Source organism: Chinchilla lanigera, unplaced genomic scaffold (genome assembly GCF_000276665.1).
Source record: "Chinchilla lanigera isolate Chin_1 unplaced genomic scaffold, ChiLan1.0 scaffold00066, whole genome shotgun sequence".
Lineage (NCBI taxonomy): Eukaryota > Metazoa > Chordata > Mammalia > Rodentia > Chinchillidae > Chinchilla > Chinchilla lanigera.
Window position 1 is genome coordinate 4,698,979 of NW_004955467.1, and position 14,266 is coordinate 4,713,244.

The following is a 14,266-nucleotide window of genomic DNA, read 5'->3' on the forward strand; positions in this document are numbered from 1 at the left end:
AATGGTGACCTGATTATACTCCTACCAGTTGTGTGTAAGAATGTGTATACTTCTCATATCCTTGCCACGCATGATATTTATTTTTATTTGTTAAGCTGATCCTTGAAAAGTCTGTATCTCATTTGAAACAGCATTCTTTGGGTTATTTGTGCAGCTGCAACTTTGTGTTGATCCAGTAGCTGCTTCTATGGTCTTTGCGGTGATGTTCTTATAGAGGAGGTGAGAATCTGTCACCTCTTCCAAGCAGCCCTTGGTATCTTTTGGTTGTCTCACACGAGTCTAAGTGTTGAAGCTCACACAGCCTTTCCCTCCAGCACCACCTTGTCCTTGCTCTCTTTCATGCCTTGAAAGCAGTTCTCCATCTTATAACATCCCACATGTCCTAGGGGTGGAAAAAAGCCAGCCTTGGGAGACTGGATGAACTACAAATAACAGTGATTAAAGAACCAAGATTCACAACTTTCACGTTATTTCAGGATCTTTTGTGCTACCTAAAGTGAGTGAACAGTTGCGTAGGGCAATCTGCACTCTAGAGAACAAGTGCTGGCGTCTGTGCACTGTTCCCTCAGCCTGCAAAACCCTTCTTTTCTTCTTTGTCTTCGTGGTCCAGCCTTCGCCTTCCAGCTCATTTCTTTGCTCCTTCCCCATCAGTTCTGATTCAGATGGCTCTATCCACCCTGCTCTGTGCAGCCATAACACAGGACTTTCTCTCTTTTCATGCTGGTTTATGATACTGACTCTCATGTCTGCCTCCTTTACTATCTGAGAAAAACCTTTAAAAGTGGGAGCCTGTGGCTTACTCGTGCCCATATGCACAAAGTCTGGCAGATCAGCTCACCCCAACTCTGCCATCCAATGCAGTACTTGCTTAATGAATAAATATTCCATAGCTAAATCATTCAAGTAGAAGACAGAGCCCTTTGAAGTGGGAACCAGTAGTATGTGGAAGTCCCACCCGAGGGAAGGCAACTGTCGAAAGAATAGGTCTCCCTACTTTTACCCAGGGGTCTGCATATTGGGGGCAACTAGGTTTTTGTCCTGTTTCCCCTCCCCAGCACTTTTGGGTGGAAGTGGGTCTGTACTAATTAGCGCTGATCTTCTGGGCTGTTATTTCCCACACATCAGAATATAATGACATCAGAAAAGCAAGATGAAGCCGTGCTTTAATGGCTATGGAAGCAAATAGAGGGCCTCAACTGTATCCCACACTGAATGATGATCCAGGTTAATAATTACCAATGCATGGTGCATACTTCTCATGTGCTCAGAGAGGTTAGGGACTTGCCCTGGCTTTAAAGTCAGGAAGCGGCACAGATGAGGTTAGAACCCCACATTAAAAGCTGACTGTGTTTTCAATATGGCTTAATATAGCTGGATGACTGCTTGAAACTGCCTCTGTAATGTCCAGAGAGACGTTTCAATAGTGTTTAACAACTGCACAGAGACAAAGAACTCTGGACAAATAGTCCACCATTTGATGGACTTCTACTAGTTTGTGACTTCATGCAGACTTACCTTGGAGTATGTGCATATTAACCAAGTCAGCCCGGTCAGACTTGCTCCTGCCCTTTCGCCTAAGGGAATCTTCAGTCTACAGAACAAAAACAGGGAGAACCGTCTAGTTTTAACTTTAAGAAAATGCAGTCTCTCTTAAAGGGAAAAAAACTACTCTTTTCATGACAAATGGAAAATAGAAATATCCCTGATCTTCCAGGTGTTGATGAAGAAACACAATGGCCATTCCAGGAGTTTTAGGGTGGGAAAATACAATAAAGAGGTAAAAAGTTTGGGTCCATGTCAGGACTAAAAACTTAAAAAAACCTGAAGGGCCAAGCAGGTACATGTTAATAAAATATTAACACAGCAGTTATGATACCAAATTGCTTGTATTATAATCAGTCCTATTCTATTGCCTCTTATAACAGTCACAAAATTAATCAAGGTTAGAGACATGAAAACATCTGCTACGACAAGACCACTTTCAGCCTTCTCCATGATTCATCTGGCTTCTCTCTTAGGACATGGGAAAATACAAGGCATGCAGATTGAGACTTTCGAAGGCATTTAGAAGGAGATCATTTACTGTATCTCATAATCTTGATGGGGAGCTACTCAGTGATGGCGAACCTGTTAGAGTTTTCAGTGATAACAAACAGCCTACTTTGGCACACGTGCCATTGGTTCACCACCACTAGGCTGTCAGAGGGCCAATCCAGACTCCTGATTTCTACTAATAGGCTTTTATCTTACTATTTTGGGCCCCTGAAAAAGGCCTAGGGTTCTCTCCAATTCTGATAAAAAGTCAGCTGTTGTTTGTTATTTTCCAGGTAGTAGGAATAACAGGCACTCACTAGCAACTTTGAAGGGCTGCAGAGTGCTGCTTTTCCTGTGTCCCCAGAGATAAGCAGTAAGGCTAGCACATTCAGGCAGAGACACACACGCCCCAGTCCTTCCCTTCTCACCCAAAGTGCCAGTGCTGCTAACTGGTATTTACACTATTGGTCAATTCAGATTGCAGAGATTTGTTATGAAGGAGCAGAATACATTAATTTTCCCTAGAATGGTAAATGAACATTATTCCCTTTGCCTTTAAGCAGCTGCAGGTAAGCTCTGTAACCACAGACCTAGTCTTGCCATTGAATTGCATTTAAGAAAATCTGATTGTTGCTAAGAAAATACTGCAATAAAAGGTAAGGCAGCTTGCAAACCAGTCCCACTTCCTTCTTAAAGTCTTTTTGATCCTTAGCACATTCTTTCTGTGATTTTCCCCAAAACCAAAAAGATCGAGGACATTTTGTTTAAATGCTACAATGCCGGCAGGTTCAAAGCTCACTTAGAGGATCCCATTTCCACCATCATTAGTGTAGAACAGTGAGGTTCCACATGGTGTGGAGGCAGGCAAATGTCCAATTGATGGAGCTGGTTGAAGAAATTCTACATGCATTAGCCAGGGTTTATCATCCAGAGATCTAGAACCTATAGTCCAAGTTCAGGAAAGGCAATTTGCAGAAATTACCTTGCTACTATCCAAATTTTTTCTTTGCTCATGGAATGCAGTTGGAGTTTTCAGTGCTGAAACAGAAAGACAAAGACATGAGCAGAGGCTGGCTCAGGGGCTGGTCGGTGTTGCAGGGCTGGCTGCTGTGTTGGCCGAGCTATGCGCAGTCTGGAAGTGATTGCCATTACCGGGCCACAAGCAATGAAAGAGGAAAGGCCTGGGGACGCCAGCTGCCTGAAAGCCACAAGAGACAGAAGAAGGTGGAATTCAGTCCTCAACCAAGAGGAGCAGCAGAGGCAGAATGCGTGACAGGAAGAGCAGTGGTGGAGGCAAGGGCATTCCAAGTTCCTGAAGAAAGAGAGGGGTCAGAAGTAACATGACTTAAGAGAGCAGGTAGATGGGGAACTAACACCCTCTGCAACTTTGCTCTGCCTTTGAGCTCAAACCTGGGTGCTTTGGGTAGGGGTGTATTGTAGGAAGGGACTTCACTTTGGGTAAAGGATGTGGTTGGATGGTCATGAACATGCAAACCAGGGTGTTTAGTGAGAAGCAGATCATTAGACTTTGAGGGCTGGAAGGAACCTTGGAGACTGGGAAGTCCAGTCCTGAATGAAATCGGGAAACTGAGGTCTATACAAATGGATTAGCTTGCCCAGAGTCACACAGTTAGGGCTTGGAGCCTAGGTCCTCTGATAACCCTAACCTCTTTCTAAGTGTGCTATTCAGACTCCTAACAATCAGCCGACATAGCATTGGTTGGTCATGTGCAATGTGTAGTAGTTGTAAACCACCAGCATAAAATACCTCCACGCTTTCCTGTGTCTCCTCCCCATTACTCATCTGCAGTGCCTCTTCATGATGATTCAGTAAACTCTTTCGATGTAGCAAAATAGAACATCCAGCAAAATTCTACATTTTGTGTTGATTTGCCTTGTCCCCTGGAAAAATCTCAATCAGAAGCCATAAATAATCACTTTTCATTAGGTGGGTCAGAGGTTACAGAATTGCATGATGAGGTGGGTCAGAGGTTACAGAATTGCATCGTTTTCTCTTGAATTTTAAGTCCAGACAAATTGACGAATCACATGATCCAGAGTTCTACAACCACTCTAACAGATGTTCCCTCTTGAATTGCAGGCTATGAAGCATTCTTCCAAGTCTTGGCTGGCATAAGAATTAGTTTTTTTGCTAGATCAGCATTGGGACCATGTATATGCGTATAGGCCTCATTCAGGTCTGAAGACCATGAGTGCTAAATGCTAGCACAGTTTTCAACAGGGATAGCTGGCATCGAGCTATAATAATGGTGGACACCATAATGGTGCTTAACCTATTTTCTTCTATGTAGGACGCTGCTTGGAAAGTTACTAAGACAAGCTCTCCATCAATTTCCCTGTCTCAGTAGCAATTTTGACCAAAGAGACCATCCCAGTGGCCTAGGGCCCAATGTAGTTAATACCTTCCCTTCTCTTCACTAGGGCTGGAGGTTGAGAGGTCTAATTTTTATTGCAAAAATACTTTTTTTTGCTTATGCATCACATTTCTCACTGATCTTGAAGCTGATTCTTCAGCTTCTCTTTGCTGCTTTTATTCTTAACACAGGTCTCTTTTTCATACCTATAACTGGAGATGGCCCCTTTCTTCCCATTTCTTCCCACTCAGTGACTCTGGAAAATAAATGTGCTGCTGTGTGGCTCATGCATTTGCTTTGATTTGGGTCTGGACACCCTCCTTGGGAAGCACACTTGACTTTTTCTGCATTTGATCACAGTTGGAGTTTGTAGTGAAAGTGTCTCAAGAGTGGTTTCCTTTCCCCCAGCAACCAGATCACAAAGTCTGCTCAGAGAACAGCGGCCCCTGGTGAACCTTCGTAATCTAAACCATCAGGGCTCACCTCTGTCCCATCACCTAGGGATCATTCCATTGAGTATTACTTACTGGTATGGTTTAATTACTTACATCATTCAGAAAAAGAACTGACCGTAGAAATGGGGTCTGTATTAAGTGGTTAAAAAGAATAACACATTCTTTTACTTCACAAGTTACCCAAGGGGAGCAGTATGAATATATCTTGAGATATCTCACACATTCCAAACATGATTGGATTTAATTAGGCTTGGAACTTGAGAGGGACTTATCTGAGTCTTTCCTCCCTGAAGATCTTAATTGCTTGTTGGTGGAGCTTGTTAATTGTCCTAAGAAACACTGTATTTTCTATATCTTAGCTTCATACAGCTATAACTCATCACTTCTGTATGTTAAAAACTACTTTATGCAATGATTCTCATGGTCTGGTTCTCTGATGCCCAGGGCTCAAAAGTCTTCTAGAATCTTCTACTCAAGGGTGGGAAGCTCTGCCCCCACTTAATAAGGTCTTGGAAGGAATACCAAAGAGGTCTACACACTGCTTTTGCCACATGCTTTTCTCCTTAGGGCTTAATGGGGTTATGTGGGATACTGGCTTGAGGTCATACAATGGAAAACTCCCCTGCAATGCCCTAGGGTCAAGGTTTGCCTTTTCCTGGACTGCAGAGAACATGGGTTTTAGCCATCTTCCCTGAGGGCCTGCAGCAATCATAATAGTCCCCATCCCCAGTTGAGTTTTTGGAAAATACACAAAGGACCACTTGTGCTTGCCAGCCTGGGGAGTATCAAATGGCAAAATTTTGTATTTAAAGGACATTGACATTTAAGATTGAAAAGGAATTTGAGTTTCTAAATTAAAAAAATAAGTCCATGTGATTTCAAATTAAAATATGGTTATAAATCCAGTCGGCCACTCATTTGACTCGTTCCCTCTAGAGGAAGATTAATCGCTCCTCACAGGGGAATTCATGTTCTCGCCTCAGAGTTTAGTTGCTGGCTATTCCTATTTCTGTCCCCACAGCTCTACTAATTTAGGTCAGCTGTGTGTATACACATTTGCTTACTTAGAGTTCAGAAAACGATCCTGAGATAAGAACGGGGCTCTGTGGTGCTCCTCCCCCTAGTCAAACCTCAGGGCTCTGGGAAGATCCTAGAAAATGGGGAAAATAGGCCACGGGGCTGCTAAGAACCCATTTAGGGAGGACGCCTGATCCTTACACACAGGGCTAGGAGCTGGGGTTGGGCAGGCTCAGACAGCTAAAGCAAGGCTGTTGCCAGGTGTGATTTCTTCCTAGGGACCCCTCACTAGCATATGTTCAGTGGTAACCTAGCCCCACTGGCACTGAAGATAAAGACCAAGAAGCGATTCAAGGAGCCAGAGACCTGAGGCAATGATCAGACCCATGATTCTCAAAATATGGTCCCTGGACCAGCCTGCTCAAGATCAATTGGGAATGTGCTAGAAATTCTAATTCTTAACCTCTCACTCCAGAGCTATAGCATCAAACCTATGGGGACGAGACACAGATCTCTCTGTGTTTGACCAAGCTCTCTAGCTGATTTTGATGCACAACTTTAAGAAACTCTGTTATGAAGTTTATAAGGCCAGTGGGTCCTGATCTGGGATCCTTGGGAATCTGCAAGTTTAAAAAGGGAGCAATGGATTGCTAGGATTGATTTTCAGCATTTTAAAAACATGAAGATAAAGATACGTCTGCCCAGAGAGAGGATGCCTGGGCTAATGCAACTTTCATGTTTCATTGCTGCTGTCTAGAATCATAGCAATGTAGGCTAGAAATGGGTATTATCATAAAAAAGCACTGGCTGTTAACTTTATATGGCATTAATTAATTAAAAACAGAAATGTGGATTAATAATTAAGGTGGGTAGTATTCTGTGGGATAAAAGACAAAACTTTCCCATCTAAGACCTGCAGCAGTAATGGATGTAAGCAGGGAAGTCCTGGGTGAATGAAAGCTTGAGAGCCGTTTATCTGAGCCCTGTCTGCATTTTGTCGTCTGTTTTAGGTATGATCCTGAGCTAGCACAACAGGCTTCCTGGGCTCTCAGTTTCCCACTTACAAAATGGGTTCTCCACCTCTGTGTAAGGACAGATGGAGTCATGGGCAAGTTTCTTCTGAGATCAGGACCTGTGCTATATGAAGTTATATTCTCCATTTACACTGGTAATGAATAGCTTATTCCATACCCAAAAGGTAATCGTAGGGATCTGAAAACTGTGACTCTTTCTCCAGTGTAGCTTTGTAATATTCAGGACCCAGCTTTCACACTTGCAGAATTTGATGCAACATATGTAAATTCCCTGAACTGAATATTGGAATTTCTCTGAAACAGGAAACAAAGACAAATTCAAAGTGTGTCTATAATTATTGGTTTTCTAGTTTCAAAGGGACAGGGAAATGGAAAATTGAACCAGCGATGAAGGAAATGAAGAAAGTTAGGATTGTTGATCCGAATGCACTTGGTGTAAACATCCAAGACACCTTTTCCTATCTCTGAAGTTGAGATGTTAGAAAGAAGGAAGAGGCAGATAGATCAACCCCATCGTGCCGTGTTCTGCTCAGACAGCCAACAGTGTGTGGAAGGTGCTGTGGGAAGAAGCCAAGTCAAATGAATGCTCTGAGAAAGGAAGACAGACTTTGTCCAGTCAACTTCTCAAAACTATGGTGAAGCTGCATGGGGTGTGGGTGCAGGAATTGCCCAAGTCATTCTTCTTGCTATCCAGGAGTATCACAGAATTCAGGGATTTACCAAGGCTTTGCAGTAAGTATGTGGCTGCGGTAGCTTGAATTATTCTGCAAAAAAAATAAAGGCAGCACCATTCATACACAACTCATTGTAGCTTCAAATTCTTTTACACTGATCAGATTATGGAGCCATTCTGTCCAGACACCCCATTCTGGCCAGTAGTGCCTAGCTCCGAGACTGTCAAGAAGTAGCAGCCTGTTTGCTCTGTAAGTCTTCTAAAACCCCTTTCTAGTTCTCCTGCTCTCCTCTTCTGTATTCCAGAAGGAGGTAAGATTTCTCGCCTGCTTCCCTGCCTTCAACCCCTTTAGATTCTCTTTAATAGCAGAGAGGAAAAATCATGGTTTTTCTCTTTCAATCCTTCCAATACCCATTCCCATGTAGGGGTAAAGCTGTCTGAAATTGTTAACAGAAGCGATTAACTGGGGGTAATTTGGGGTCTCTTATAGACTGTAAGATCTTAGACACAGAAATCATATTTGTGTCCTCTGTGTCTGCCCCAGAGACTTTCTCATAGCAGATGCTCAATAAATATTCACTGAATTACTCTATGACCATTTTATTCAGTGCAATTCACATCGCTCCTTTTCCTTCTACACTCAGGCTCTGGCAGTGGGTAGAATCAAATGGTGTCATTTGAAAGATGCTACCTAGGAGAACGATGCCCCAAGGAAAGAACTGTGGGGAAGAAAATATGTATGAAACAGGGATAAGCATGTCCAGGCCCCCAGAGATCTATGAGGGGCGGAAGTTGGCTTCGTCCTAAAGCCAGGGAAAGTACTGTGCCTGGAATCGAGAAGGGAAGGACAGTGGAGCCAGGCCCTTTGAATCTTGGTTTTGGTGGCAAAACTGGGCAACTTAAACTCTCCATCCTGAAATACAGAGGTGGGTCTTTGGAGGTAAGTCCAAACAATAAATCCTTAAAGTAATATTTCTAAGTTAACCATGAGATAATATTTTACCAAGAAATAAGTATTTCATGTTTTTAAAATGTGAATTTTGGGGCTGGGGATATAGCTCAGCAGCCCAGCACTTGCCCAGCAAGCGCAAGGTCCTGAGTTCGATTCCCAGTACCAAAAAAAAACCAAAAAACAAAAAAATCCCCCCAAAACCTGTGAATTTCACAACTGATACGAATGTGAAGGCAGTCTTAGGATGTGGCTTGGGGCCCTACTCAAGGCTCAAGAATGTTTTCTCACCATTTAAAATTCTTTTAGGGGCTTTTCAGGGCCTTAGATTCCCTACTCTTCACTTTTAGTGAAGAAATGATGCTTTTCAATTCATGGCATGAAATGGAAGGAGAGAAAAATACCCTAAACTATGAGCTCACTATTATTAAAATATCATCAATGAGAGCAACGTGAAGGTGTGAAAGTAGTGATGGGAATTGTGGTGTAAACAGGAATTTATCCCTGGCATCTGTGGACTCTGGTACTGGGCAGCAACCTTGAATCTTTCAGGGCCCACATCCAGGAGGGAGGAAGCGGGTAAAATGAACCCCGCCGGGTTAGTTGCAGTGGCCAACTGAAAGCACACAGGTTTCAGCTCCTCAGAGTAGGTGGGGGAGGAACCCTACAACTTTATCATCAACTTCGAGTGCAACTCAAGTGAGATCTGTTATGGACCTAATTCAGTGGACTTTTTCATTCAATGTCGGCCATAGTACAACAGATTATGATGCTGAACTTGAAGTTCATTTCATTAAAACCATTGGTTTATCCTTGGCATTTTCACACTTTATTTTTCTTTAAACTTTTCAAATTCCAACTGAAGTTTCGATCACAACAATGTTCTAATGGTCCAGTGATTCCTTTTGAACATTTGAGAAGAGGAGCCTGCTGAGGATCAGGAGGCTCAGATTTGGCCTCAGCTCTGCAACAACAGGAGAGAGATTCGGGTTTTTTGCAGTATTTGACAAGATCCAAAGGCTTACACTGATGTAAAAGTCAAGACTAATTCTCTCAAAGGATGGCAGGTGTTGCTGTGGACTGTCCTAAAAATAGCTCTGCTATAATAACCTAAGAACGGTAAGTTCACGGGGATGACAGTTTTGAATTCAGGCAAATTATGAAAAGTGTTTAAATTTTGGAAAGATTGCAATTTTTTCAAATTCCATGGGTAGCGGGACACTATGAATAATCTCATGCTGCAGGCAGTTACATTATCCTAAATTAAAGCTGCAGAAAATGGGACACATTGGACCTGGCACTGGGACATTTGAACACTCTCTTACGCCTCCTCCACCTCAGTTTCATGAACTTCAAAGACAAATGAAGATTTCATTAGCTCGGGGGTTTTTCTTTTTCATTCTGAAGAGGACCAGCACTCTAATGAGGATTCTTGGGGGATCTTCTGGAAGGCAAAAAGGAGAGGCTCAGAAAGTGAGACAAAGTCCCTAAACACTGTCCGTGTGTGTGTGTGTGTGTGTGTGTGTGTGTGTGTGTGTGTAAGAGGTGATGCGTATATAAAGGATACTGAAATATAACATGAATGTCTAAATAAAAAGTATTACAGTAAAAGACACATTGCCATTAGCTTCTCTCAAAATATTTCTCCTTGCTTTGAAGTTCTACTTCCTGAAGCAGTTTTGGAAGTTCTGTTCTGTGAGTGTCTTTATGGCCTAATCAAAAATACAGTGATTACTGCTGTGAGTACCATCCAACAGAAAGGCAGGCTCATAACAATATTGTGGTCATCTGCTTTATTTAGATCTGACCTGGGGCTACTTTGGGCTCTTCCTCAAGGTCAAAATGACCATGAGAGGTAAATTGACTCAGGACATCATGGCAGCCATAGCAGCAGAACTAAAGAAATGCAAGATGGCTTCCAGAACTGTCTCACAAAATGACAACAGTGATGGGATGTATGTTAAAGGCGGCGGGGGGGGAGCATATTTGGAGGGGGAATAATGACAATGTGTTTCTTACCACAATAAATGTTTTTATTTAAACACATGCCATATTTTTGATCACTCTGCCTTTGCCATTTGAGTTCTTTCGCCATTTGGCTGACTTATAAAAATTATTTAATTATTTGCAGGATTTTTTTATCCTCAGAAATTATCTAAATGTTGCAATGGACTGTGGATACAAATTTTCTGCCAAGCAATATTTTGTTGTATCTATGCAGTTTGATTTTGGAAATCCTGGAGAACAAAATTTCCTGTCTCCATTGGATTCTACTGTACAAACAGATGCTTGATTTACATAGCTGACATGAGTGGTGTATTTAAAAATGCACCGTAGAGTTATTCTCTGTCTTTATTGGTTGTTTTTACTGATTGCCAAATTGAACCCCAAATTCCTAAAAAAAAGTTTATTCTCATTCAATGCAGGCTGCAAGAACCAGGCCCAGAGTATTCCAGCATAGTGAACACTGAGTCAATCATGAAGTGATGTGAACCAAGAGGGCCTGGGTCTATGTGCTGCACTTATTTTTCCAGAATTAAGGAGAAAGAAACTTGGGTGCTGGCATAGATTATCAGATTTGAGTTGAAGCGCCTTGGCCTGACCTGATGTCTGCTGATCTTTGGTTCCCCATTTCTTTAGCAACTCTATTGGATGGCTTACATGGAATAGACCTCACATTGACTGGCTTCTTTGGTTTTTCATGTACTTGTAAATGCTGCTCAAAAATAGTCTTGGAATTTCAGATTTCTTTTGTTTCTTTTGTTCTTAGCAAACCTCTACAAAAATTGTTGTGCTTGTTATATTGCATATCGTTGTCTTCAAATTTCAACCATTGGTGAATTCCTACCATCTTGTCTAGTGAAACTCTGTATTGTTTCTAATTTTTTTTATTTTATTCTTTGTTCTCTTTAATGGTTTGCTCAATCTTGCACTCTTACATCTGGTAATCTGAGCAACTTTTTTGAAGATAGTAACATATAATATAACAGCCACTGTTAATTCCTGTTATTTTATTCTGAGACCCTGTATCATTTTTATTGTTTTTGCTTTGTTTTGTTTTTGTCTGTGTTGTTGGTATTTTGCTATAGTTCTTTTTTCTTATTTTCTTTAAAATAAAAAAATTGTTGTGCTTTAAAGTTATTTACTGTTTGTAGGTGTTAACCATTAACAAAGAGTTACTTTTGACTTACAAAAGGCTTTAAAACTTCTTAGTTCTGTTCTGCTTCTGAAGCACAGAATAAATTTACAGTTTGCAAACCATGGATCGTAGGACTTAAACATCACTAACCGCAGGACGTCTGCAAGGGCAAACTTCTGCTGGTTGCACAATAAACGTCGAAATAATAGTCATGATAGTATTGTACAGGGACTCAAATTTGTACAAGTCTCATTATGAATACTGACTTAAAAAATTTTATTGGGAGAAAGTTAGTATGATGTACAGCAGCTTAAACCATGATTCCATTCACTGAGGGACTCTTTTCCCTGTTGATATAGATAACCGTAAGTTAGCCTTAATTGCTAGAAAATTTCAAATACATGTTCTGAAAGATATGATAATGTTTCTTCTTTGATACAGATTATGGCCAGTAATTCAATATTATATAATTTGAGCCAGAATGGTATTACTACTCAAAATTCTAGAAGACAAACACATGACAACCTCCAATTCATTGCAGAATCAAACTCCCCAAAACAGAACTGTAACCAGGAAGGTGAGAAAAAAGATTATGTGATTGATGCTTCTGAAAAAAATAGTAATTATGCCCAATTTTAGAAGTTAAGCTGGACTGGGGATATAGCTCAGTGGCACAGCACCTGCCTGGCAGGTGCAAGGTCCTGAGTTCGACTCCCAGTACCCCGCCCCCGCCCCCAAAAAAGCAAAGAGTGAGTGATGTCCATAGCGAGATGTGTTTACCCTAAGAACGGACTTGTCATACTGGAATTTTAGACACTACCCATTTGATTAAAGGGAAGCAGTTTGCAAGTGTGTGCCAGCAGGGGGCAAAGCATCCAAGGAATGGGTTTCTACTGACGCAGACTCTGTAGGTCTCTTGCAAGATATGTACATTGGCTTAGACTAACTGACCTCTGAGGTACTTCCCAGTTCCCACACTACATGTCCTTGGAAATCTCTTAGTGAGTAAGAGCCGCAGGTACTCACGTGGTATTAAGCCTTGGTTAGCCAGTTGCTCCTGGGTCCTTCTCCGTTGAAGTCGTAACTGTAAAACTTAGAAAAGAAAGTGTTAGTTTGTGAGTTGGGCTAAAATTGATTATAATCACTTATATTTGCATAATACTTCTCATTTTATTTCTAGAACAGTTCTGAAAATTATTCTCAAGTGTTATAGATGCGGACAGAGAAGAATAAGAGAAACTGAGGGGCTGATAGGTTTGCAGCACGCACTAACAAACTGGGACTAAAATACCACACTCCGCTGTGAAGTTAATATTATTTTTACAGGATCTCTCCCATTCTCTCTCTCTCTCTCTCTCTCTCTCTCTCTCTCTCTCCCTCTCTCTCTCTCTCTCCCTCCCTCTCCTTATATTCTTTGCAAGATAAAATTATGAAATTAGGCTTGGGTGGCAGTCTGTGATTTTAAAACGGGAGACAGTAAGGAAAGAATGGGCTTTGGGGTTTCTATATAGCTTCAAATCCTGTCTTTTACACTTCATAGGTGTGTAACCCTGACTGAACCTTTCTGATGCTCAGTTCCTTTATCTGTAAATAGAAACAAAGCCAGCTTTCCAGTGTTGCCATAAGGTCTGATAAAACAAGTACACGCACATCACTTAGCAGCATGCCTGGCACACATAATATCATCAATAATGACAGCGTTATGAGAACATGAATTCTTTTGGAAATTTACACAGGACTACGGAAGTTATGCCTTGATTAGAAAAATAAGACATTATAAATTATCCAAAATTAATAACATATATTATGTATCTATAGCACAAATAGATTATTTCATATACATTTAAATAGTAAATGCTTAATAGAGAATTACTAAGTTATGAGCATGGTTTTTATAATTTTCTCTTCTCACTCTCAAACATATTCCCTCTCTCCCAAACACATGCTTGTCTTTGAACAGTGAGCCTCCCTCCTCAGGATATATCATCTTCTCAGGAATATTCTGAGTTTGCCAGCTTGGTTTCTGGGTTTAAATTGCTCACAAGAAGAGTGATGGGAACAAAAGTTTGCAAAGAAAAGAATCAGCTCAATTGTTGTACAGTGAAAAGGGAGACCACGAACTGTTCCTATAAAAGAGAAATTGGAATAGGACAAAGAGGAAAAAGCGAAAAGGCTATGTGGCCCAAGTTTCAAGTTTATTTAGTATTTTAGAGTGAGGCTTCAAAGCAATGCAGTCATAAGATAAAATCAAAGTTAAGGTAATGGAGGAAGATAACTTTAAAAAGTGTTGCTGTGTATTTTTGAATTGGATTCTTATCAACATTTTGAGAGAGACCAATATTGTTTGAATTGCTTTTAACTAATTTTGGTTGCTAGATTGTGCTTCATCTAATAAGCCCCGAAAGACTCCATGTAAGGACAGGACAACAAATGGACTGAATTATTTTAAATTGTGGGGAAATGAGATTTTTTAAAAAGTTTACCTTCAGATCAACTCTCCTGGTTAAAACTGTAAACTGAGTAAACCATAAAGAAAATACTATCTGAGGATTCTAAATAGCAAACAAAGTCAGGCAGATTGCAGAGAGGA

The 14,266-nt window shown here is 41.1% G+C and overlaps 1 protein-coding gene across 1 annotated transcript in view; it reads right to left on the minus strand.

Annotated features, from left to right (window-relative positions):
- The window catches only part of Myocd (myocardin), a 90,374-nt gene that overhangs the window by 45,914 nt on the left and 30,194 nt on the right, over positions 1–14,266 (minus strand). Inside the window, exons 2-4 of the mRNA XM_005399343.2 lie at positions 12,703–12,768; positions 3,017–3,072; positions 1,516–1,591 (exon numbers count right to left, since the gene is read on the minus strand). Coding sequence (XP_005399400.1) covers positions 1,516–1,591; positions 3,017–3,072; positions 12,703–12,768 — 198 coding nt within the window. The remainder of the gene's footprint in view (positions 1–1,515; positions 1,592–3,016; positions 3,073–12,702; positions 12,769–14,266) is intronic.